General features: G+C 55.0%; 1 protein-coding gene across 1 annotated transcript in view; it reads left to right on the top strand.

Annotated features, from left to right (window-relative positions):
- The window catches only part of LOC311121888 (highly divergent homeobox-like), a 126,218-nt gene that overhangs the window by 82,442 nt on the left and 21,479 nt on the right, over window positions 1-22,297 (top strand). Inside the window, exon 4 of the mRNA XM_084196327.1 lies at window positions 21,395-22,297. This exon is cut by the window's right edge and continues 690 nt beyond it. Within this exon, the coding sequence (XP_084052453.1) occupies window positions 21,395-22,297 (903 nt within the window). The remainder of the gene's footprint in view (window positions 1-21,394) is intronic.

The raw sequence follows: 22,297 nt of genomic DNA, 5'->3' as shown, positions 1-22,297 counted from the left end.
TGGTACGTTGGGACTTCAGCGTGGTGCGGGTTCGTAGGGACTTCAGCGTGGTACGTTGGGACTTCAGCGTGGTGCGGGTACGTAGGGACTTCAGCATGGTACGTAGGGACTTCAGCGTGGTGCGGGTTCGTAGGGACTTCAGCGTGGTGCGGGTACGTAGGGACTTCAGCATGGTACGTAGGGACTTCAGCGTGGTGCGGGTTTGTAGGGACTTCAGCGTGGTGCGGGTACGTAGGGACTTCAGCTTGGTGCGTAGGGACTTCAGCGTGGTGCGGGTTCGTAGGGACTTCAGCATGGTACGTAGGGACTTCAGCGTGGTGCGGGTATGTAGGGACTTCAGTATGGTACGTAGGGACTTCAGCGTGGTGCGGGTTCGTAGGGACTTCAGCATGGTACGTAGGGACTTCAGCGTGGTGCGGGTATGTAGGGACTTCAGCGTGGTACGTAGGGACTTCAGCGTGGTACGGGTATGTAGGGACTTTAGCATGGTACGTAGGGACTTCAGCGTGGTGCGGGTATGTAGGGACTTCAGCGTGGTGCGGGTATGTAGGGACTTCAGCTTGGTACGTAGGGACTTCAGCATGGTGTGGGTTCGTAGGGACTTCAGCGGGGTGCGGGTAGGTAGGGACTTCAGCGTGGTACGTAGGGACTTCAGCGGGGTGCGGGTAGGTAGGGACTTCAGCGTGGTACGTAGGGACTTCAGCGTGGTGCGGGTACTTAGGGACTTCAGCGTGGTGCGGGTATGTAGGGACTTCAGCTTGGTACGTAGGGACTTCAGCATGGTGTGGGTTCGTAGGGACTTCAGCGGGGTGCGGGTAGGTAGGGACTTCAGCGTGGTACGTAGGGACTTCAGCGTGATGCGGGTACGTAGGGACTTCAGCGTGGTACGTAGGGACTTCAGCGTGGTGCGGGTACGTAGGGACTTCAGCGTGGTGTGGGTACGTAGGGACTTCAGCGTGGTGCGGGTATGTAGGGATTTCAGCTTGGTGCGTAGGGACTTCAGCATGGTGTGGGTTCGTAGGGACTTCAGCGGGGTGCGGGTAGGTAGGGACTTCAGCGTGGTACGTAGGGACTTCAGCGTGATGCGGGTACGTAGGGACTTCAGCGTGGTACGTAGGGACTTCAGCGTGGTGCGGGTACGTAGGGACTTCAGCGTGGTGCGGGTACGTAGGGACTTCAGCGTGGTACGTAGGGACTTCAGCGTGGTGCGGGTACGTAGGGACTTCAGCGTGGTACGTAGGGACTTCAGCATGGTATGTAGGGACTTCAGCGTGGTACGTAGGGACTTCAGCGTGGTACGTAGGGACTTCAGCGTGGTGCGGGTACGTAGGGACTTCAGTGTGGTGCGGGTACGTAGGGACTTCAGCGTGGTACGTAGGGACTTCAGCGTGGTGCGGGTACTTAGGGACTTCAGCGTGGTACGTAGGGACTTCAGCGTGGTGCGGGTACGTAGGGACTTCAGCGTGGTGTGGGTTCGTAGGGACTTCAGCGTGGTGCGGGTTCGTAGGGATTTCAGCGTGGTGCGGGTTTGTAGGGACTTCGGCGTGGTACGTAGGGACGTCAGCATGGTGCGGGTATGTAGGGACTTCAGCGTGGTACGTAGGGACTTCAGCGTGGTACGTAGGGACTTCAGCGTTGTACGTAGGGACTTCAGCGTGGTACGTAGGGACTTCAGCGTGGTACGGATACGTAGGGACTTTAGCATGGTACGTAGGGACTTCAGCGTGGTGCGGGTTCGTAGGGACTTCAGCGTGGTGCGGGTATGTAGGGACTTCAGCGTGGTGCGGGTACTTAGGGACTTCAGCGTGGTGCGGGTACGTAGGGACTTCAGCGTGGTGTGGGTACGTAGGGACTTCAGCGTGGTGCGGGTACGTAGGGACTTCAGCGTGGTACGTAGGGACTTCAGCATGGTATGTAGGGACTTCAGCGTGGTACGTAGGGACTTCAGCGTGGTACGTAGGGACTTCAGCGTGGTACATAGGGACTTCAGCTTGGTACGTAGGGACTTCAGCTTGGTACGTAGGGACTTCAGCGTGGTGTGGGTACGTAGGGACTTCAGCGTGGTACGTAGGGGCTTCAGCATGGTGCGGGTACGTAGGGATTCAGCGTGGTGCGTGTACGTAGGGAATTCAGCTTGGTACGTAGGGACTTCAGCGTGGTGTGGGTTCGTAGGGACATCAGCGGGGTGCGGGTACGTAGGGACTTCAGCGTGGTGCGGGTACGTAGGGACTTCAGCGTGGTACGTAGGGACTTCAGCGTGGTGCGGGTACGTAGGGACTTCAGCGTGGTACGTAGGGACTTCACCATGGTATGTAGGGACTTCAGCGTGGTATGTAGGGACTTCAGCGTGGTATGTAGGGACTTCAGCGTTGTACGTAGGGACTTCAGCGTGGTACGTAGGGACTTCAGCTTGGTACGTAGGGACTTCAGCTTGGTACGTAGGGACTTCAGCTTGGTACGTAGGGACTTCAGCTTGGTACGTAGGGACTTCAGCGTGGTACGTAGGGACTTCAGCGTGGTGTGGGTACGTAGGGACTTCAGCGTGGTGCGGGTACGTAGGGACTTCAGCGTGGTACGTAGGGACTTCAGCGTGGTGCGGGTACTTAGGGACTTCAGCGTGGTACGTAGGGACTTCAGCGTGGTGCGGGTACGTAGGGACTTCAGCGTGGTGTGGGTTCGTAGGGACTTCAGCGTGGTGCGGGTTCGTAGGGATTTCAGCGTGGTGCGGTTTTGTAGGGACTTCAGCGTGGTACGTAGGGACGTCAGCATGGTGCGGGTATGTAGGGACTTCAGCGTGGTACGTAGGGACTTCAGCGTGGTACGTAGGGACTTCAGCGTGGTACGGGTACGTAGGGACTTTAGCATGGTACGTAGGGACTTCAGCGTGGTGCGGGTTCGTAGGGACTTCAGCGTGGTGCGGGTATGTAGGGACTTCAGCGTGGTGCGGGTTCGTAGGGACTTCAGCGTGGTGCGGGTACGTAGGGACTTCAGCGTGGTGCGGGTATGTAGGGACTTCAGCTTGGTACGTAGGGACCTCAGCATGGTGTGGGTTCGTAGGGACTTCAGCGGGGTGCGGGTAGGTAGGGACTTCAGCGTGGTACGTAGAGGCTTCAGCGTGGTGCAGGTTCATGGGGACTTCAGCGTGGTGCGGGTACCTAGGGACTTCAGCGTGGTATGTTAGGACTTCAGTGTGGTGCGGGTACGTAGGGACTTCAGCGTGATGCGGGTTCGTAGGGACTTCAGCGTGGTACGTAGGGGCTTCAGCGTGGTGCGGGTTCGTAGGGACTTCAGCGTGGTACGTAGGGCTTTCAGCGTGATGCGGGTACGTAGGGAATTCAGCTTGGTACGTAGGGACTTCAGCTTCGTACGTAGGGACTTCAGCGTGGTGCGGGTACGTAGGGACTTCAGCGTGGTATGTAGGGACTTCAGCGTTGTACGTAGGGACTTCAGCGTGGTACGTAGGGACTTCAGCTTGGTACGTAGGGACTTCAGCTTGGTACGTAGGGACTTCAGCTTGGTACGTAGGGACTTCAGCGTGGTACGTAGGGACTTCAGCGTGGTGCGGGTACGTAGGGACTTCAGCGTGGTGCGGGTAAGTAGGGACTTCAGCGTGGTACGTAGGGACTTCAGCGTGGTGCGGGTACTTAGGGACTTCAGCGTGGTACGTAGGGACTTCAGCGTGGTGCGGGTTCGTAGGGACTTCAGCGTGGTGCGGGTTCGTAGGGATTTCAGCGTGGTGCGGGTTTGTAGGGACTTCAGTGTGGTACGTAGGGACGTCAGCATGGTGCGGGTATGTAGGGACTTCAGCGTGGTACGTAGGGACTTCAGCGTGGTACGTAGGGACTTCAGCGTGGTACGTAGGGACTTCAGCGTGGTACGGGTACGTAGGGACTTTAGCATGGTACGTAGGGACTTCAGCGTGGTGCGGGTTCGTAGGGACTTCAGCGTGGTGCGGGTATGTAGGGACTTCAGCGTGGTGCGGGTTCGTAGGGACTTCAGCGTGGTGCGGGTACGTAGGGACTTCAGCGTGGTGCGGGTATGTAGGGACTTCAGCTTGGTACGTAGGGACTTCAGCATGGTGTGGGTTCGTAGGGACTTCAGCGGGGTGCGGGTAGGTAGGGACTTCAGCGTGGTACGTAGGGGCTTCAGCGTGGTGCAGGTTCATGGGGACTTCAGCGTGGTGCGGGTACCTAGGGACTTCAGCGTGGTATGTTAGGACTTCAGTGTGGTGCGGGTACGTAGGGACTTCAGCGTGATGCGGGTTCGTAGGGACTTCAGCGTGGTACGTAGGGGCTTCAGCGTGGTGCGGGTTCGTAGGGACTTCAGCGTGGTACGTAGGGCTTTCAGCGTGATGCGGGTACATAGGGAATTCAGCTTGGTACGTAGGGACTTCAGCTTCGTACGTAGGGACTTCAGCGTGGTGCGGGTACGTAGGGACTTCTGCGTGGTGCGGGTTCGTAGGGACTTCAGCGTGGTGTGGGTACGTAGGGACTTCAGCTTGGTGCGTAGGGACTTCAGCGTGGTGTGGGTTCGTAGGGACTTCAGCATGGTAAGTAGGGACTTCTGCGTGGTGCAGGTTCGTAGGGACTTCAGTGTGGTACGTTGGGACTTCAGCGTGGTGCGGGTTCGTAGGGACTTCAGCGTGGTACGTAGGGACTTCAGCGTGGTGCGGGTTCGTAGGGACTTCAGCATGGTACGGGTTCATAGGGACTTCAGCGTGGTAGGTAGGGACTTCAGCGTGGTACGGGTAAGTAGGGACTTCAGCGTGGTACGGGTACGTAGGGACTTCAGCGTGGTACGTTGGGAACTCAGCGTGGTGCGGGTTCGTAGGGACTTCAGCGTGGTACGTAGGGACTTCAGCATGGTACGGGTTCATAGGGACTTCAGCGTGGTATGGGTACGTAGGGACTTCAGCATGGTACGTAGGGACTTCAGCGTGGTGCGGGTTCGTAGGGACTTCAGCGTGGTGCGGGTATGTACGGACTTCAGCGTGGTGCGGGTACGTAGGGACTTCAGCGTGGTGCGGGTACGTAGGGACTTCAGCTTGGTGCGGGTTCGTAGGGACTTCAGCATGGTACGTAGGGACTTCTGCGTGGTGCAGGTACGTAGGGACTTCAGCGTGGTACGTTGGGACTTCAGCGTGGTGCGGGTTCGTAGGGACTTCAGCGTGGTACGTTGGGACTTCAGCGTGGTGCGGGTACGTAGGGACTTCAGCATGGTACGTAGGGACTTCAGCGTGGTGCGGGTTCGTAGGGACTTCAGCATGGTGCGGGTACGTAGGGACTTCAGCATGGTACGTAGGGACTTCAGCGTGGTGCGGGTACTTAGGGACTTCAGCGTGGTACGTAGGGCTTTCAGCGTGATGCGGGTACGTAGGGAATTCAGCTTGGTACGTAGGGACTTCAGCTTCGTACGTAGGGACTTCAGCGTGGTGCGGGTACGTAGGGACTTCAGCGTGGTATGTAGGGACTTCAGCGTTGTACGTAGGGACTTCAGCGTGGTACGTAGGGACTTCAGCTTGGTACGTAGGGACTTCAGCTTGGTACGTAGGGACTTCAGCTTGGTACGTAGGGACTTCAGCGTGGTACGTAGGGCTTTCAGCGTGATGCGGGTACGTAGGGAATTCAACTTGGTACGTAGGGACTTCAGCTTCGTACGTAGGGACTTCAGCGTGGTGCGGGTACGTAGGGACTTCTGCGTGGTGCGGGTTCGTAGGGACTTCAGCGTGGTGTGGGTACGTAGGGACTTCAGCTTGGTGCGTAGGGACTTCAGCGTGGTGTGGGTTCGTAGGGACTTCAGCATGGTAAGTAGGGACTTCTGCGTGGTGCAGGTTCGTAGGGACTTCAGTGTGGTACGTTGGGACTTCAGCGTGGTGCGGGTTCGTAGGGACTTCAGCGTGGTACGTAGGGACTTCAGCGTGGTGCGGGTTCGTAGGGACTTCAGCATGGTACGGGTTCATAGGGACTTCAGCGTGGTAGGTAGGGACTTCAGCGTGGTACGGGTAAGTAGGGACTTCAGCGTGGTACGGGTACGTAGGGACTTCAGCGTGGTACGTTGGGAACTCAGCGTGGTGCGGGTTCGTAGGGACTTCAGCGTGGTACGTAGGGACTTCAGCATGGTACGGGTTCATAGGGACTTCAGCGTGGTATGGGTACGTAGGGACTTCAGCATGGTACGTAGGGACTTCAGCGTGGTGCGGGTTCGTAGGGACTTCAGCGTGGTGCGGGTATGTACGGACTTCAGCGTGGTGCGGGTACGTAGGGACTTCAGCGTGGTGCGGGTACGTAGGGACTTCAGCTTGGTGCGGGTTCGTAGGGATTTCAGCATGGTACGTAGGGACTTCTGCGTGGTGCAGGTACGTAGGGACTTCAGCGTGGTACGTTGGGACTTCAGCGTGGTGCGGGTTCGTAGGGACTTCAGCGTGGTACGTTGGGACTTCAGCGTGGTGCGGGTACGTAGGGACTTCAGCATGGTACGTAGGGACTTCAGCGTGGTGCGGGTTCGTAGGGACTTCAGCATGGTGCGGGTACGTAGGGACTTCAGCATGGTACGTAGGGACTTCAGCGTGGTGCGGGTACTTAGGGACTTCAGCGTGGTACGTAGGGACTTCAGCGTGGTGCGGGTACGTAGGGACTTCAGCGTGGTACGTAGGGACTTCAGCGTGGTACGTTGGGACTTCAGTGTGGTGCGGGTTCGTAGGGACTTCAGCGTGGTACGTTGGGACTTCAGCGTGGTGCGGGTACGTAGGGACTTCAGCATGGTACGTAGGGACTTCAGCGTGGTGCGGGTTCGTAGGGACTTCAGCGTGGTGCGGGTACGTAGGGACTTCAGCATGGTACGTAGGGACTTCAGCGTGGTGCGGGTTTGTAGGGACTTCAGCGTGGTGCGGGTACGTAGGGACTTCAGCTTGGTGCGTAGGGACTTCAGCGTGGTGCGGGTTCGTAGGGACTTCAGCATGGTACGTAGGGACTTCAGCGTGGTGCGGGTATGTAGGGACTTCAGTATGGTACGTAGGGACTTCAGCGTGGTGCGGGTTCGTAGGGACTTCAGCATGGTACGTAGGGACTTCAGCGTGGTGCGGGTATGTAGGGACTTCAGCGTGGTACGTAGGGACTTCAGCGTGGTACGGGTATGTAGGGACTTTAGCATGGTACGTAGGGACTTCAGCGTGGTGCGGGTATGTAGGGACTTCAGCGTGGTGCGGGTATGTAGGGACTTCAGCTTGGTACGTAGGGACTTCAGCATGGTGTGGGTTCGTAGGGACTTCAGCGGGGTGCGGGTAGGTAGGGACTTCAGCGTGGTACGTAGGGACTTCAGCGGGGTGCGGGTAGGTAGGGACTTCAGCGTGGTACGTAGGGACTTCAGCGTGGTGCGGGTACTTAGGGACTTCAGCGTGGTGCGGGTACGTAGGGACTTCAGCGTGGTGTGGGTACGTAGGGACTTCAGCGTGGTGCGGGTATGTAGGGACTTCAGCTTGGTACGTAGGGACTTCAGCATGGTGTGGGTTCGTAGGGACTTCAGCGGGGTGCGGGTAGGTAGGGACTTCAGCGTGGTACGTAGGGACTTCAGCGTGATGCGGGTACGTAGGGACTTCAGCGTGGTACGTAGGGACTTCAGCGTGGTGCGGGTACGTAGGGACTTCAGCGTGGTGTGGGTACGTAGGGACTTCAGCGTGGTGCGGGTATGTAGGGACTTCAGCTTGGTGCGTAGGGACTTCAGCATGGTGTGGGTTCGTAGGGACTTCAGCGGGGTGCGGGTAGGTAGGGACTTCAGCGTGGTACGTAGGGACTTCAGCGTGATGCGGGTACGTAGGGACTTCAGCGTGGTACGTAGGGACTTCAGCGTGGTGCGGGTACGTAGGGACTTCAGCGTGGTGCGGGTACGTAGGGACTTCAGCGTGGTACGTAGGGACTTCAGCGTGGTGCGGGTACGTAGGGACTTCAGCGTGGTACGTAGGGACTTCAGCATGGTATGTAGGGACTTCAGCGTGGTACGTAGGGACTTCAGCGTGGTACGTAGGGACTTCAGCGTGGTGCGGGTACGTAGGGACTTCAGCGTGGTGCGGGTACGTAGGGACTTCAGCGTGGTACGTAGGGACTTCAGCGTGGTGCGGGTACTTAGGGACTTCAGCGTGGTACGTAGGGACTTCAGCGTGGTGCGGGTACGTAGGGACTTCAGCGTGGTGTGGGTTCGTAGGGACTTCAGCGTGGTGCGGGTTCGTAGGGATTTCAGCGTGGTGCGGGTTTGTAGGGACTTCGGCGTGGTACGTAGGGACGTCAGCATGGTGCGGGTATGTAGGGACTTCAGCGTGGTACGTAGGGACTTCAGCGTGGTACGTAGGGACTTCAGCGTTGTACGTAGGGACTTCAGCGTGGTACGTAGGGACTTCAGCGTGGTACGGATACGTAGGGACTTTAGCATGGTACGTAGGGACTTCAGCGTGGTGCGGGTTCGTAGGGACTTCAGCGTGGTGCGGGTACTTAGGGACTTCAGCGTGGTGCGGGTACGTAGGGACTTCAGCGTGGTGCGGGTACGTAGGGACTTCAGCGTGGTGCGGGTACGTAGGGACTTCAGCGTGGTACGTAGGGACTTCAGCATGGTATGTAGGGACTTCAGCGTGGTACGTAGGGACTTCAGCGTGGTACGTAGGGACTTCAGCGTGGTACATAGGGACTTCAGCTTGGTACGTAGGGACTTCAGCTTGGTACGTAGGGACTTCAGCGTGGTGTGGGTACGTAGGGACTTCAGCGTGGTACGTAGGGGCTTCAGCATGGTGCGGGTACGTAGGGATTCAGCGTGGTGCGTGTACGTAGGGAATTCAGCTTGGTACGTAGGGACTTCAGCGTGGTGTGGGTTCGTAGGGACATCAGCGGGGTGCGGGTACGTAGGGACTTCAGCGTGGTGCGGGTACGTAGGGACTTCAGCGTGGTACGTAGGGACTTCAGCGTGGTGCGGGTACGTAGGGACTTCAGCGTGGTACGTAGGGACTTCACCATGGTATGTAGGGACTTCAGCGTGGTATGTAGGGACTTCAGCGTGGTATGTAGGGACTTCAGCGTTGTACGTAGGGACTTCAGCGTGGTACGTAGGGACTTCAGCTTGGTACGTAGGGGCTTCAGCTTGGTACGTAGGGACTTCAGCTTGGTACGTAGGGACTTCAGCTTGGTACGTAGGGACTTCAGCGTGGTACGTAGGGACTTCAGCGTGGTGTGGGTACGTAGGGACTTCAGCGTGGTGCGGGTACGTAGGGACTTCAGCGTGGTACGTAGGGACTTCAGCGTGGTGCGGGTACTTAGGGACTTCAGCGTGGTACGTAGGGACTTCAGCGTGGTGCGGGTACGTAGGGACTTCAGCGTGGTGTGGGTTCGTAGGGACTTCAGCGTGGTGCGGGTTCGTAGGGATTTCAGCGTGGTGCGGTTTTGTAGGGACTTCAGCGTGGTACGTAGGGACGTCAGCATGGTGCGGGTATGTAGGGACTTCAGCGTGGTACGTAGGGACTTCAGCGTGGTACGTAGGGACTTCAGCGTGGTACGGGTACGTAGGGACTTTAGCATGGTACGTAGGGACTTCAGCGTGGTGCGGGTTCGTAGGGACTTCAGCGTGGTGCGGGTATGTAGGGACTTCAGCGTGGTGCGGGTTCGTAGGGACTTCAGCGTGGTGCGGGTACGTAGGGACTTCAGCGTGGTGCGGGTATGTAGGGACTTCAGCTTGGTACGTAGGGACCTCAGCATGGTGTGGGTTCGTAGGGACTTCAGCGGGGTGCGGGTAGGTAGGGACTTCAGCGTGGTACGTAGAGGCTTCAGCGTGGTGCAGGTTCATGGGGACTTCAGCGTGGTGCGGGTACCTAGGGACTTCAGCGTGGTATGTTAGGACTTCAGTGTGGTGCGGGTACGTAGGGACTTCAGCGTGATGCGGGTTCGTAGGGACTTCAGCGTGGTACGTAGGGGCTTCAGCGTGGTGCGGGTTCGTAGGGACTTCAGCGTGGTACGTAGGGCTTTCAGCGTGATGCGGGTACGTAGGGAATTCAGCTTGGTACGTAGGGACTTCAGCTTCGTACGTAGGGACTTCAGCGTGGTGCGGGTACGTAGGGACTTCAGCGTTGTACGTAGGGACTTCAGCGTGGTACGTAGGGACTTCAGCTTGGTACGTAGGGACTTCAGCTTGGTACGTAGGGACTTCAGCTTGGTACGTAGGGACTTCAGCGTGGTACGTAGGGACTTCAGCGTGGTGCGGGTACGTAGGGACTTCAGCGTGGTGCGGGTAAGTAGGGACTTCAGCGTGGTACGTAGGGACTTCAGCGTGGTGCGGGTACTTAGGGACTTCAGCGTGGTACGTAGGGACTTCAGCGTGGTGCGGGTACGTAGGGACTTCAGCGTGGTGTGGGTTCGTAGGGACTTCAGCGTGGTGCGGGTTCGTAGGGATTTCAGCGTGGTGCGGGTTTGTAGGGACTTCAGTGTGGTACGTAGGGACGTCAGCATGGTGCGGGTATGTAGGGACTTCAGCGTGGTACGTAGGGACTTCAGCGTGGTACGTAGGGACTTCAGCGTGGTACGTAGGGACTTCAGCGTGGTACGGGTACGTAGGGACTTTAGCATGGTACGTAGGGACTTCAGCGTGGTGCGGGTTCGTAGGGACTTCAGCGTGGTGCGGGTATGTAGGGACTTCAGCGTGGTGCGGGTTCGTAGGGACTTCAGCGTGGTGCGGGTACGTAGGGACTTCAGCGTGGTGCGGGTATGTAGGGACTTCAGCTTGGTACGTAGGGACTTCAGCATGGTGTGGGTTCGTAGGGACTTCAGCGGGGTGCGGGTAGGTAGGGACTTCAGCGTGGTACGTAGGGGCTTCAGCGTGGTGCAGGTTCATGGGGACTTCAGCGTGGTGCGGGTACCTAGGGACTTCAGCGTGGTATGTTAGGACTTCAGTGTGGTGCGGGTACGTAGGGACTTCAGCGTGATGCGGGTTCGTAGGGACTTCAGCGTGGTACGTAGGGGCTTCAGCGTGGTGCGGGTTCGTAGGGACTTCAGCGTGGTACGTAGGGCTTTCAGCGTGATGCGGGTACATAGGGAATTCAGCTTGGTACGTAGGGACTTCAGCTTCGTACGTAGGGACTTCAGCGTGGTGCGGGTACGTAGGGACTTCTGCGTGGTGCGGGTTCGTAGGGACTTCAGCGTGGTGTGGGTACGTAGGGACTTCAGCTTGGTGCGTAGGGACTTCAGCGTGGTGTGGGTTCGTAGGGACTTCAGCATGGTAAGTAGGGACTTCTGCGTGGTGCAGGTTCGTAGGGACTTCAGTGTGGTACGTTGGGACTTCAGCGTGGTGCGGGTTCGTAGGGACTTCAGCGTGGTACGTAGGGACTTCAGCGTGGTGCGGGTTCGTAGGGACTTCAGCATGGTACGGGTTCATAGGGACTTCAGCGTGGTAGGTAGGGACTTCAGCGTGGTACGGGTAAGTAGGGACTTCAGCGTGGTACGGGTACGTAGGGACTTCAGCGTGGTACGTTGGGAACTCAGCGTGGTGCGGGTTCGTAGGGACTTCAGCGTGGTACGTAGGGACTTCAGCATGGTACGGGTTCATAGGGACTTCAGCGTGGTATGGGTACGTAGGGACTTCAGCATGGTACGTAGGGACTTCAGCGTGGTGCGGGTTCGTAGGGACTTCAGCGTGGTGCGGGTATGTACGGACTTCAGCGTGGTGCGGGTACGTAGGGACTTCAGCGTGGTGCGGGTTCGTAGGGACTTCAGCATGGTGCGGGTACGTAGGGACTTCAGCATGGTACGTAGGGACTTCAGCGTGGTGCGGGTACTTAGGGACTTCAGCGTGGTACGTAGGGACTTCAGCGTGGTGCGGGTACGTAGGGACTTCAGCGTGGTACGTAGGGACTTCAGCGTGGTACGTTGGGACTTCAGCGTGGTGCGGGTTCGTAGGGACTTCAGCGTGGTACGTTGGGACTTCAGCGTGGTGCGGGTACGTAGGGACTTCAGCATGGTACGTAGGGACTTCAGCGTGGTGCGGGTTCGTAGGGACTTCAGCGTGGTGCGGGTACGTAGGGACTTCAGCATGGTACGTAGGGACTTCAGCGTGGTGCGGGTTTGTAGGGACTTCAGCGTGGTGCGGGTACGTAGGGACTTCAGCTTGGTGCGTAGGGACTTCAGCGTGGTGCGGGTTCGTAGGGACTTCAGCATGGTACGTAGGGACTTCAGCGTGGTGCGGGTATGTAGGGACTTCAGCATGGTACGTAGGGACTTCAGCGTGGTGCGGGTTCGTAGGGACTTCAGCATGGTACGTAGGGACTTCAGCGTGGTGCGGGTATGTAGGGACTTCAGCGTGGTGCGGGTATGTAGGGACTTCAGCGTGGTGTGGGTACGTAGGGACTTCAGCTTGGTACGTAGGGACTTCAGCATGGTGTGGGTTCGTAGGGACTTCAGTGGGGTGCGGGTAGGTAGGGACTTCAGCGTGGTACGTAGGGGCTTCAGCGTGGTGCAGGTTCATGGGGACTTCAGCGTGGTGCGGGTACCTAGGGACTTCAGCGTGGTATGTTAGGACTTCAGTGTGGTGCGGGTACGTAGGGACTTCAGCGTGATGCGGGTTCGTAGGGACTTCAGCGTGGTACGTAGGGGCTTCAGCGTGGTGCGGGTTCGTAGGGACTTCAGCGTGGTACGTAGGGCTTTCAGCGTGATGTGGGTACGTAGGGAATTCAGCTTGGTACGTAGGGACTTCAGCTTCGTACGTAGGGACTTCAGCGTGGTGCGGGTACGTAGGGACTTCTGCGTGGTGCGGGTTCGTAGGGACTTCAGCGTGGTGTGGGTACGTAGGGACTTCAGCTTGGTGCGTAGGGACTTCAGCGTGGTGTGGGTTCGTAGGGACTTCAGCATGGTAAGTAGGGACTTCTGCGTGGTGCAGGTTCGTAGGGACTTCAGTGTGGTACGTTGGGACTTCAGCGTGGTGCGGGTTCGTAGGGACTTCAGCGTGGTACGTAGGGACTTCAGCGTGGTGCGGGTTCGTAGGGACTTCAGCATGGTACGGGTTCATAGGGGCTTCAGCGTGGTAGGTAGGGACTTCAGCGTGGTACGGGTAAGTAGGGACTTCAGCGTGGTACGGGTACGTAGGGACTTCAGCGTGGTACGTTGGGAACTCAGCGTGGTGCGGGTTCGTAGGGACTTCAGCGTGGTACGTAGGGACTTCAGCATGGTACGGGTTCATAGGGACTTCAGCGTGGTACGGGTACGTAGGGACTTCAGCATGGTACGTAGGGACTTCAGCGTGGTGCGGGTTCGTAGGGACTTCAGCGTGGTGCGGGTATGTACGGACTTCAGCGTGGTGCGGGTACGTAGGGACTTCAGCGTGGTGCGGGTACGTAGGGACTTCAGCTTGGTGCGGGTTCGTAGGGACTTCAGCATGGTACGTAGGGACTTCTGCGTGGTGCAGGTACGTAGGGACTTCAGCGTGGTACGTTGGGACTTCAGCGTGGTGCGGGTTCGTAGGGACTTCAGCGTGGTACGTTGGGACTTCAGCGTGGTGCGGGTACGTAGGGACTTCAGCATGGTACGTAGGGACTTCAGCGTGGTGCGGGTTCGTAGGGACTTCAGCATGGTGCGGGTACGTAGGGACTTCATCATGGTACGTAGGGACTTCAGCGTGGTGCGGGTACTTAGGGACTTCAGCGTGGTACGTAGGGACTTCAGCGTGGTGCGGGTACGTAGGGACTTCAGCGTGGTACGTAGGGACTTCAGCGTGGTACGTTGGGACTTCAGCGTGGTGCGGGTTCGTAGGGACTTCAGCGTGGTACGTTGGGACTTCAGCGTGGTGCGGGTACGTAGGGACTTCAGCATGGTACGTAGGGACTTCAGCGTGGTGCGGGTTCGTAGGGACTTCAGCGTGGTGCGGGTACGTAGGGACTTCAGCATGGTACGTAGGGACTTCAGCGTGGTGCGGGTTTGTAGGGACTTCAGCGTGGTGCGGGTACGTAGGGACTTCAGCTTGGTGCGTAGGGACTTCAACGTGGTGCGGGTTCGTAGGGACTTCAGCATGGTACGTAGGGACTTCAGCGTGGTGCGGGTATGTAGGGACTTCAGCATGGTACGTAGGGACTTCAGCGTGGTGCGGGTTCGTAGGGACTTCAGCATGGTACGTAGGGACTTCAGCGTGGTGCGGGTATGTAGGGACTTCAGCGTGGTGCGGGTATGTAGGGACTTCAGCATGGTGTGGGTACGTAGGGACTTCAGCTTGGTACGTAGGGACTTCAGCGTGGTGTGGGTTCGTAGGGACTTCAGCGGGGTGCGGGTAGGTACAGAAACCTTTGTTTGCAATTACAGAGATCATACGTTTCCTGTAGGTCTTGACCAGGTTTGCACACACTGCAGCAGGGATTTTGGCCCACTCCTCTATACAGACCTTCTCCAGATCCTTCAGGTTTCGGGGCTGTCGCTGGGCAATACGGACTTTCAGCTCCCTCCAAAGATGTTCTATTGGGTTCAGGTCTGGAGACTGGCTAGGCCACTCCAGGACCTTGAGATGCTTCTTACGGAGCCACTCCTTAGTTGCCCTGGCTGTGTGTTTCGGGTCGTTGTCATGCTGGAAGACCCAGCCATGACCCATCTTCAATGCTCTTACTGAGGGAAGGAGGTTGTTGGCCAAGATCTCGCAATACATGGCCCCATCCAGTTAACACTGGCAGTCGTCCTGTCCCCTTTGCAGAAAAGCATCCCCAAAGAATGATGTTTCCACCTCCATGCTTCACGGTTGGGATGGTGTTCTTGGGGTTGTACTCATCCTTCTTCTTCCTCCAAACACGGCGAGTGGAGTTTAGACCAAAAAGCTCTATTTTTGTCTCATCAGTCCACATGACCTTCTCCCATTCCTCCTCTGGATCATCCAGATGGTCATTGGCAAACTTCAGACGGGCCTGGACATGCGCTGGCTTGAGCAGGGGGACCTTGCGTGCGCTGCAGGATTTTAATCCATGACGGCGTATTGTGTTACTAATGGTTTTCTTTGAGACTGTGGTCCCAGCTCTCTTCAGGTCATTGACCAGGTCCTGCCGTGTAGTTCTGGGCTGATCCCTCACCTTCCTCATGATCATTGATGCCCCACGAGGTGAGATCTTGCATGGAGCCCCAGACCGAGAGTGATTGACCGTCATCTTGAACTTCTTCAATTGCGCCAACAGTTGTTGCCTTCTCACCAAGCTGCTTGCCTATTGTCCTGTAGCCCATCCCAGCCTTGTGCAGGTCTACAATTTTATCCCTGATGTCCTTACACAGCTCTCTGGTCTTGGCCATTGTGGAGAGGTTGGAGTCTGTTTGATTGAGTGTGTGGATAGGTGTCTTTAATACAGGTAACGAGTTCAAACAGGTGCAGTTAATACAGGTAATGAGTGGAGAACAGGAGGGCTTCTTAAAGAAAAACTAACAGGTCTGTGAGAGCCGGAATTCTTACTGGTTGGTAGGTGATCAAATACTTATGTCATGCAATAAAATGCAAATTAATTACTTAAAAATCATACAATGTGATTTTCTGGATTTTTGTTTTAGATTCCGTGTTCTCACAGTTGAAGTGTACCTATGATAAAAATTACAGACCTCTACATGCTTTGTAAGTAGGAAAACCTGCAAAATCGGCAGTGTATCAAATACTTGTTCTCCCCAATGTATATTAGACCTGGGTGGTGGTGGTAGTAGTAGTGTTAACTATGTGTCTGTCTCTCTCCAGACCTGGGTGATGGTGGTGGTAGTAGTAGTGTTAACTATGTGTCTGTCTCTCTCCAGACCTGGGTGATGGTGGTAGTAGTAGTGTTAACTATGTGTCTGTCTCTCTCCAGACCTGGGTGATGGTAGTAGTAGTAGTGTTAACTATGTGTCTGTCTCTCTCCAGACCTGGGTGATGGTGGTAGTAGTAGTGTTAACTATGTGTCTGTCTCTCTCCAGACCTGGGTGATGGTGGTAGTAGTAGTAGTGTTAACTATGTGTCTGTCTCTCTCCAGACCTGGGTGGTGGTGGTGGTGGTAGTAGTAGTGTTAACTATGTGTCTGTCTCTCTCCAGACCTGGGTGATGGTGGTAGTAGTAGTGTTAACTATGTGTCTGTCTCTCTCCAGACCTGGGTGGTGGTGGTGGTAGTAGTGTTAACTATGTGTCTGTCTCTCTCCAGACCTGGGTGATGGTAGTAGTAGTAGTGTTAACTATGTGTCTGTCTCTCTCCAGACCTGGGTGATGGTGGTAGTAGTAGTAGTGTTAACTATGTGTCTGTCTCTCTCCAGACCTGGGTGGTGGTAGTAGTAGTGTTAACTATGTGTCTGTCTCTCTCCAGACCTGGGTGGTGGTGGTGGTAGTAGTGTTAACTATGTGTCTGTCTCTCTCCAGACCTGGGTGATGGTAGTAGTAGTAGTGTTAACTATGTGTCTGTCTCTCTCCAGACCTGGGTGGTGGTGGTAGTAGTAGTGTTAACTATGTGTCTGTCTCTCTCCAGACCTGGGTGATGGTGGTGGTAGTAGTAGTGTTAACTATGTGTCTGTCTCTCTCCAGACCTGGGTGATGGTGGTGGTAGTAGTGTTAACTATGTGTCTGTCTCTCTCCAGACCTGGGTGGTGGTAGTAGTAGTAGTGTTAACTATGTGTCTGTCTCTCTCCAGACCTGGGTGATGGTAGTAGTAGTAGTGTTAACTATGTGTCTGTCTCTCTCCAGACCTGGGTGATGGTGGTAGTAGTAGTAGTGTTAACTATGTGTCTGTCTCTCTCCAGACCTGGGTGGTGGTAGTAGTAGTGTTAACTATGTGTCTGTCTCTCTCCAGACCTGGGTGGTGGTGGTGGTAGTAGTGTTAACTATGTGTCTGTCTCTCTCCAGACCTGGGTGATGGTAGTAGTAGTAGTGTTAACTATGTGTCTGTCTCTCTCCAGACCTGGGTGGTGGTGGTAGTAGTGTTAACTATGTGTCTGTCTCTCTCCAGACCTGGGTGGTGGTGGTGGTAGTAGTGTTAACTATGTGTCTGTCTCTCTCCAGACCTGGGTGATGGTGGTAGTAGTAGTGTTAACTATGTGTCTGTCTCTCTCCAGACCTGGGTGATGGTGGTGGTAGTAGTGTTAACTATGTGTCTGTCTCTCTCCAGACCTGGGTGATGGTGGTGGTAGTAGTAGTGTTAACTATGTGTCTGTCTCTCTCCAGACCTGGGTGATGGTGGTAGTAGTAGTGTTAACTATGTGTCTGTCTCTCTCCAGACCTGGGTGATGGTAATAGTAGTAGTGTTAACTATGTGTCTGTCTCTCTCCAGACCTGGGTGATGGTAGTAGTAGTAGTGTTAACTATGTGTCTGTCTCTCTCCAGACCTGGGTGGTGGTAGTAGTAGTGTTAACTATGTGTCTGTCTCTCTCCAGACCTGGGTGATGGTGGTAGTAGTAGTGTTAACTATGTGTCTGTCTCTCTCCAGACCTGGGTGATGGTAGTAGTAGTAGTGTTAACTATGTGTCTGTCTCTCTCCAGACCTGGGTGATGGTAGTAGTAGTAGTGTTAACTATGTGTCTGTCTCTCTCCAGACCTGGGTGGTGGTGGTAGTAGTAGTAGTGTTAACTATGTGTCTGTCTCTCTCCAGACCTGGGTGATGGTGGTAGTAGTAGTAGTGTTAACTATGTGTCTGTCTCTCTCCAGACCTGGGTGATGGTAGTAGTAGTGTTAACTATGTGTCTGTCTCTCTCCAGACCTGGGTGATGGTGGTAGTAGTGTTAACTATGTGTCTGTCTCTCTCCAGACCTGGGTGATGGTGGTAGTAGTAGTGTTAACTATGTGTCTGTCTCTCTCCAGACCTGGGTGATGGTAGTAGTAGTAGTGTTAACTATGTGTCTGTCTCTCTCCAGACCTGGGTGATGGTAGTAGTAGTAGTGTTAACTATGTGTCTGTCTCTCTCCAGACCTGGGTGGTGGTGGTAGTAGTAGTGTTAACTATGTGTCTGTCTCTCTCCAGACCTGGGTGATGGTGGTAGTAGTAGTAGTGTTAACTATGTGTCTGTCTCTCTCCAGACCTGGGTGATGGTAGTAGTAGTGTTAACTATGTGTCTGTCTCTCTCCAGACCTGGGTGATGGTGGTAGTAGTGTTAACTATGTGTCTGTCTCTCTCCAGACCTGGGTGATGGTAGTAGTAGTAGTGTTAACTATGTGTCTGTCTCTCTCCAGACCTGGGTGGTGGTAGTAGTAGTGTTAACTATGTGTCTGTCTCTCTCCAGACCTGGGTGATGGTGGTAGTAGTAGTGTTAACTATGTGTCTGTCTCTCTCCAGACCTGGGTGGTGGTGGTAGTAGTAGTGTTAACTATGTGTCTGTCTCTCTCCAGACCTGGGTGATGGTAGTAGTAGTAGTGTTAACTATGTGTCTGTCTCTCTCCAGACCTGGGTGATGGTGGTAGTAGTGTTAACTATGTGTCTGTCTCTCTCCAGACCTGGGTGATGGTGGTGGTAGTAGTAGTGTTAACTATGTGTCTGTCTCTCTCCAGACCTGGGTGGTGGTAGTAGTAGTAGTGTTAACTATGTGTCTGTCTCTCTCCAGACCTGGGTGATGGTGGTAGTAGTAGTAGTGTTAACTATGTGTCTGTCTCTCTCCAGACCTGGGTGATGGTAGTAGTAGTAGTGTTAACTATGTGTCTGTCTCTCTCCAGACCTGGGTGGTGGTGGTAGTAGTAGTGTTAACTATGTGTCTGTCTCTCTCCAGACCTGGGTGATGGTGGTAGTAGTAGTGTTAACTATGTGTCTGTCTCTCTCCAGACCTGGGTGGTGGTGGTGGTAGTAGTAGTGTTAACTATGTGTCTGTCTCTCTCCAGACCTGGGTGGTGGTGGTGGTAGTAGTAGTGTTAACTATGTGTCTGTCTCTCTCCAGACCTGGGTGATGGTGGTAGTAGTGTTAACTATGTGTCTGTCTCTCTCCAGACCTGGGTGATGGTGGTAGTAGTAGTAGTGTTAACTATGTGTCTGTCTCTCTCCAGACCTGGGTGGTGGTGGTAGTAGTGTTAACTATGTGTCTGTCTCTCTCCAGACCTGGGTGATGGTGGTAGTAGTAGTGTTAACTATGTGTCTGTCTCTCTCCAGACCTGGGTGGTGGTAGTAGTAGTGTTAACTATGTGTCTGTCTCTCTCCAGACCTGGGTGGTAGTAGTAGTAGTGTTAACTATGAGTCTGTCTCTCTCCAGACCTGGGTGATGGTGGTAGTAGTAGTAGTGTTAACTATGTGTCTGTCTCTCTCCAGACCTGGGTGATGGTAGTAGTAGTAGTGTTAACTATGTGTCTGTCTCTCTCCAGACCTGGGTGGTGGTAGTAGTAGTAGTGTTAACTATGTGTCTGTCTCTCTCCAGACCTGGGTGATGGTGGTAGTAGTAGTAGTGTTAACTATGTGTCTGTCTCTCTCCAGACCTGGGTGGTGGTGATGGTAGTAGTAGTAGTGTTAACTATGTGTCTGTCTCTCTCCAGACCTGGGTGGTGATGGTGGTAGTAGTAGTGTTAACTATGTGTCTGTCTCTCTCCAGACCTGGGTGATGGTGGTAGTAGTAGTAGTGTTAACTATGTGTCTGTCTCTCTCCAGACCTGGGTGATGGTGGTAGTAGTGTTAACTATGTGTCTGTCTCTCTCCAGACCTGGGTGATGGTGGTAGTAGTGTTAACTATGTGTCTGTCTCTCTCCAGACCTGGGTGGTGGTAGTAGTAGTAGTGTTAACTATGTGTCTGTCTCTCTCCAGACCTGGGTGATGGTAGTAGTAGTGTTAACTATGTGTCTGTCTCTCTCCAGACCTGGGTGATGGTAGTAGTAGTAGTGTTAACTATGTGTCTGTCTCTCTCCAGACCTGGGTGATGGTAGTAGTAGTAGTGTTAACTATGTGTCTGTCTCTCTCCAGACCTGGGTGATGGTAGTAGTAGTAGTGTTAACTATGTGTCTGTCTCTCTCCAGACCTGGGTGATGGTAGTAGTAGTAGTGTTAACTATGTGTCTGTCTCTCTCCAGACCTGGGTGATGGTGGTAGTAGTAGTAGTGTTAACTATGTGTCTGTCTTTCTCCAGACCTGGGTGATGGTAGTAGTAGTAGTGTTAACTATGTGTCTGTCTCTCTCCAGACCTGGGTGATGGTGGTAGTAGTGTTAACTATGTGTCTGTCTCTCTCCAGACCTGGGTGATGGTAGTAGTAGTAGTGTTAACTATGTGTCTGTCTCTCTCCAGACCTGGGTGATGGTAGTAGTAGTAGTGTTAACTATGTGTCTGTCTCTCTCCAGACCTGGGTGGTGGTAGTAGTAGTGTTAACTATGTGTCTGTCTCTCTCCAGACCTGGGTGATGGTGGTAGTAGTAGTAGTGTTAACTATGTGTCTGTCTCTCTCCAGACCTGGGTGATGGTAGTAGTAGTAGTGTTAACTATGTGTCTGTCTCTCTCCAGACCTGGGTGATGGTGGTAGTAGTAGTAGTGTTAACTATGTGTCTGTCTCTCTCCAGACCTGGGTGGTGGTGGTGGTAGTAGTGTTAACTATGTGTCTGTCTCTCTCCAGACCTGGGTGATGGTGGTAGTAGTAGTGTTAACTATGTGTCTGTCTCTCTCCAGACCTGGGTGATGGTGGTAGTAGTAGTGTTAACTATGTGTCTGTCTCTCTCCAGACCTGGGTGGTGGTAGTAGTAGTAGTGTTAACTATGTGTCTGTCTCTCTCCAGACCTGGGTGATGGTAGTAGTAGTAGTGTTAACTATGTGTCTGTCTCTCTCCAGACCTGGGTGATGGTGGTAGTAGTAGTAGTGTTAACTATGTGTCTGTCTCTCTCCAGACCTGGGTGATGGTAGTAGTAGTAGTGTTAACTATGTGTCTGTCTCTCTCCAGACCTGGGTGATGGTAGTAGTAGTAGTGTTAACTATGTGTCTGTCTCTCTCCAGACCTGGGTGGTGGTGGTAGTAGTAGTGTTAACTATGTGTATGTCTCTCTCCAGACCTGGGTGATGGTAGTAGTAGTAGTAGTGTTAACTATGTGTCTGTCTCTCTCCAGACCTGGGTGATGGTGGTAGTAGTGTTAACTATGTGTCTGTCTCTCTCCAGACCTGGGTGATGGTGGTGGTAGTAGTAGTGTTAACTATGTGTCTGTCTCTCTCCAGACCTGGGTGGTGGTAGTAGTAGTGTTAACTATGTGTCTGTCTCTCTCCAGACCTGGGTGATGGTGGTAGTAGTAGTGTTAACTATGTGTCTGTCTCTCTCCAGACCTGGGTGATGGTGGTAGTAGTAGTGTTAACTATGTGTCTGTCTCTCTCCAGACCTGGGTGATGGTGGTAGTAGTAGTGTTAACTATGTGTCTGTCTCTCTCCAGACCTGGGTGGTGGTAGTAGTAGTGTTAACTATGTGTCTGTCTCTCTCCAGACCTGGGTGGTGGTAGTAGTAGTAGTGTTAACTATGTGTCTGTCTCTCTCCAGACCTGGGTGGGCAACAAGAGGCGGAAGCTGGCCTCCAGGGCTGACCAGAATACGGGCGTGTCCCACTCCAATCACGGCCTTTCTCTGGGAGCTCTCTCCAATCACAGCCTGGCTGGGGGAGCTCTGTCCAATCACACGCTAGCGGGCGGGGCTTTAGTGGCGGGCACCATGCTGACAGCGGAGATGGCGGCGGCTCGGAACATCCAGAGAGGCTCCTCCTACCTCCTCCCTCCATCCTCCTCCTCTTCCTCCTCTCCTCTTAGCTCTGTCAACAACAACAATGATGTCATCCTGACTGGGAGTTACTCTCTAGACTCCGCTTCTGGTTCCCGGCCCACTGTCTCCTCTCACTCTGACCCTGAGCTATCTGCACATGTCCATCAAACTCAGCTCAACCAATCACAGCACAGGAGGAATAGTTCTGTCTCCTCCACCCTCCAGCTCCACTCCAGATTGGGTAACATGTCACTTCCTAGCTGTAAACCCCCCTCACTCTCCTCTTCCCCCTCCTTCTCCTCACCCCCCGGCCGCCCCATCCACAGCCTGACCAAGTGGGGGGGTTTCCCCACTGGTAGGGCAGGGGGGGCAGTAGGAGGGGCAGGAGGGGCTGGGGCAGGGGGGGCATTAGGAGGGGCACGAGGGGGGGCTGGGGCAGGGGCAGGAGGGGAAGTAGGAGGGGCAGGAGGGGCTGGGGCAGGGGGGGCAGTAGGAGGGGCAGGAGGGGCTGGGGCAGTAGGAGGGGCAGGAGGGGCTGGGGCAGGGGGGGCAGTAGGAGGGGCAGGAGGGGCTGGGGCATGGGGGGCAGTAGGAGGGGCTGGGGCAGGGGGGGCAGTAGGAGGGGCAGGGGGGGCAGTAGGAGGGGCAGGGGGGGCAGTAGGAGGGGCAGGGGGGGCAGTAGGAGGG

This window comes from Coregonus lavaretus (genome assembly GCF_964263955.1).
Source record: "Coregonus lavaretus genome assembly, contig: HAP1_SCAFFOLD_1181, whole genome shotgun sequence".
Taxonomy (NCBI): Eukaryota; Metazoa; Chordata; class Actinopteri; order Salmoniformes; family Salmonidae; genus Coregonus; species Coregonus lavaretus.
The sequence above is the reverse complement of the archived record's forward strand: the minus strand, read 5'-3'. Positions and strand labels throughout refer to the sequence as shown.